The 2,195-nt window shown below is 51.2% G+C and overlaps 1 protein-coding gene across 1 annotated transcript in view; it reads right to left on the bottom strand.

The window, feature by feature from the left end:
• rasa2 (RAS p21 protein activator 2) overlaps positions 1-450 on the bottom strand; it is a 130,447-nt gene extending 129,997 nt beyond the window's left edge. Inside the window, exon 1 of the mRNA XM_078205923.1 lies at positions 343-450. Within this exon, the coding sequence (XP_078062049.1) occupies positions 343-397 (55 nt within the window). The 5' untranslated portion in view covers positions 398-450. The remainder of the gene's footprint in view (positions 1-342) is intronic.
• Between the last annotated feature and the right edge of the window lie 1,745 nt (positions 451-2,195).

Raw genomic sequence — 2,195 nt, 5'->3', positions numbered from 1 at the left:
AGGGGGGGTTTTGAGGGGGAGGGGGGGGTTTTGAGGGGGGAGGGGGGGGTTTTGAGGGGGAGGGGGGGTTTTGAGGGGGAGGGGGGGTTTTGAGGGGGCGGGGGTTTGAGGGGCGGGAGCGGCAGTTTGGTGAGTGCGCGGGGTCGGGAGAGCAGGAGACGGTCCTGAACGGAGCCTCCCAGGCCGCTTTCTCTCTCTCTCTGCCCCCTCCACAACGTCCCCGGTGCCTCACCTCCAGATCCCGGTGCCTCGGCCTCAATGTCGCCGGGCCGGACCGGAGGGAGTCGAGGCAAATGAGCAAAGTTGGGTGGGGGAGCGAAATCGAAATTAATGAGAACTCACAGATTTTGCCCCTCAGGCTCTGTAAGACGCGAACCGCTTTATCTTCTTCCGCCATGACTCGCCGCCAGCCTTCGCCTACTGTACATCTTGCATCCTTCACATCCGCCGGGGGAGGGGAGAGGGGCGGGGCCTGGCGTCCGGTCCCGCCTCCTCTCCTCGGGGCGGGGCCCGGTGCGGTGCGCATGCGCAGCCCTTCCCTTCAGTTTGGGGAGGGGAGGGGGCTCTGGTCATTAAAGCAGTGTTTCCCAGCAAACTCCGCACATCAGACCAAAACTGCACCCAGTCCTCTCGGTTTGATATCACCAATAAGCTGAATAACTGTATTAAGACTTCTTCTCCAACAACACGGTGGCACTGTGGTTGCCGTGATGTGGAGATGCCAGCGTTGGACTGGGGTGGGCACAGTTAAGAAGTCTCACAACACCAGGTTAAAATCCAACAGGTTTATTTGGTAGCATAACCTTTCGGAGCTCCACTCCTTCATCAGGTGAGTGAGGAGTTGGGTTCACAAACAGAGCATATTTTTGATTTATTATTGTCACACGTATTAACATACAGTGAAAATTATTGTTTCTTGCGCGCTGCACAGACAAAACATACCGTTCATAGAGAAGGAAACGAGAGAGTGCTGAATGTACTATGACAGTCATAGCTAGGGTGTAGAGAAAGATCAACTTACCGCAAGGTAAGTCCATTCAAACGCCTGACAGCAGCATGGAAGAAGCTGTTCGTGAGTCGGTTGGAACGTGACCTCAGACTTTTGTATCTTTTTCCCGAAGGAAGAAGGTGGAAGAGAGAATGTCCGGAATGTGTGGGGTCCTTAATTATGCTGACTGATTTTCCGAGGCAGCGGGAAGTGTAGACAAAGTTAATGGATGGGAGGCTGATTTGCGTGATGGATTGGGCTACATTCACGACCTTTTGTATTTTCTTGCGGTCTTGGGCAGAGCAGAAGCCATACCAAGCTGCGATACAACCAGAAAGAATGCTTTCTATGGTGCATCTGTAAAAGTTGGTGAGAGTCGTAGCTGACATGCCAAATTTCCTTAGTCTTCTGAGAAAATAGAGGCGTTGATGGGCTTTCCTAACTATAGTGTCGGCATGGGGGGGGGACCAGGACAGGATGTTGGTGATCTGGACACCTAAAAACTTGAAGCTCTCGACCCTTTCTACTTCACCCTCATTGAGGTAGACAGGGGCGTGTTCTCCCTTACGCTTCCTGAAGTCGATGACAATCTCCTTCATTTTGTTGATGTTGAAGGAGAGATTAATAGACACGTATATGGACACAAACTCAATTACAAGATAATGGTTGGAATGCGAGCCACAATGTGAGTGGAGAGAGGGTTAAGTGCAAGTTAAAGAGGTGTGAATTGTCTCAAGCCAGACAAGAATGCTCGTTCTCCAAGGCGGCCTTCAAGACACGCGACAATGCAGAATCGCCGAGCAGAGACTGATAGCCAAGTTCCGCACACGAGGACGGCTTCAACCGGGATCTTGGGTTCATGTGACACTATCTGTAACCCCCGCAACTTGCCTGGGCTTGCAAAATCTCACTAACTGTCCTCGCTTGAGACAATTCATACCTCTTTAACTTGTACTTAATCCTCTCTCCACTCACATTGTCTGCACCTGTAAAGACTTGATTACCTGTTAAGACTCGCATTCCAGCCATTATCTTGTAATTGAGTTTGTGTCTATATACGCTCTGTTTGTGAACCGAACTCTTCACTCACTTGATGAAGGAGCAGCGCTCCGAAAGCTCGTGCTACCAAATAAACTTGTTGGACTTGGAGGGCCGAAGGGCCTGTTCCTGTGCTGTATTGACTTTAACCTGGTGTTGTGAGACTTCT

This window comes from Mustelus asterias, chromosome 3 (genome assembly GCF_964213995.1).
Source record: "Mustelus asterias chromosome 3, sMusAst1.hap1.1, whole genome shotgun sequence".
Taxonomy (NCBI): domain Eukaryota; kingdom Metazoa; phylum Chordata; class Chondrichthyes; order Carcharhiniformes; family Triakidae; genus Mustelus; species Mustelus asterias.
Note: the sequence above shows the minus strand (reverse complement) of the source record. Positions and strands in the feature narration are given on the sequence as shown.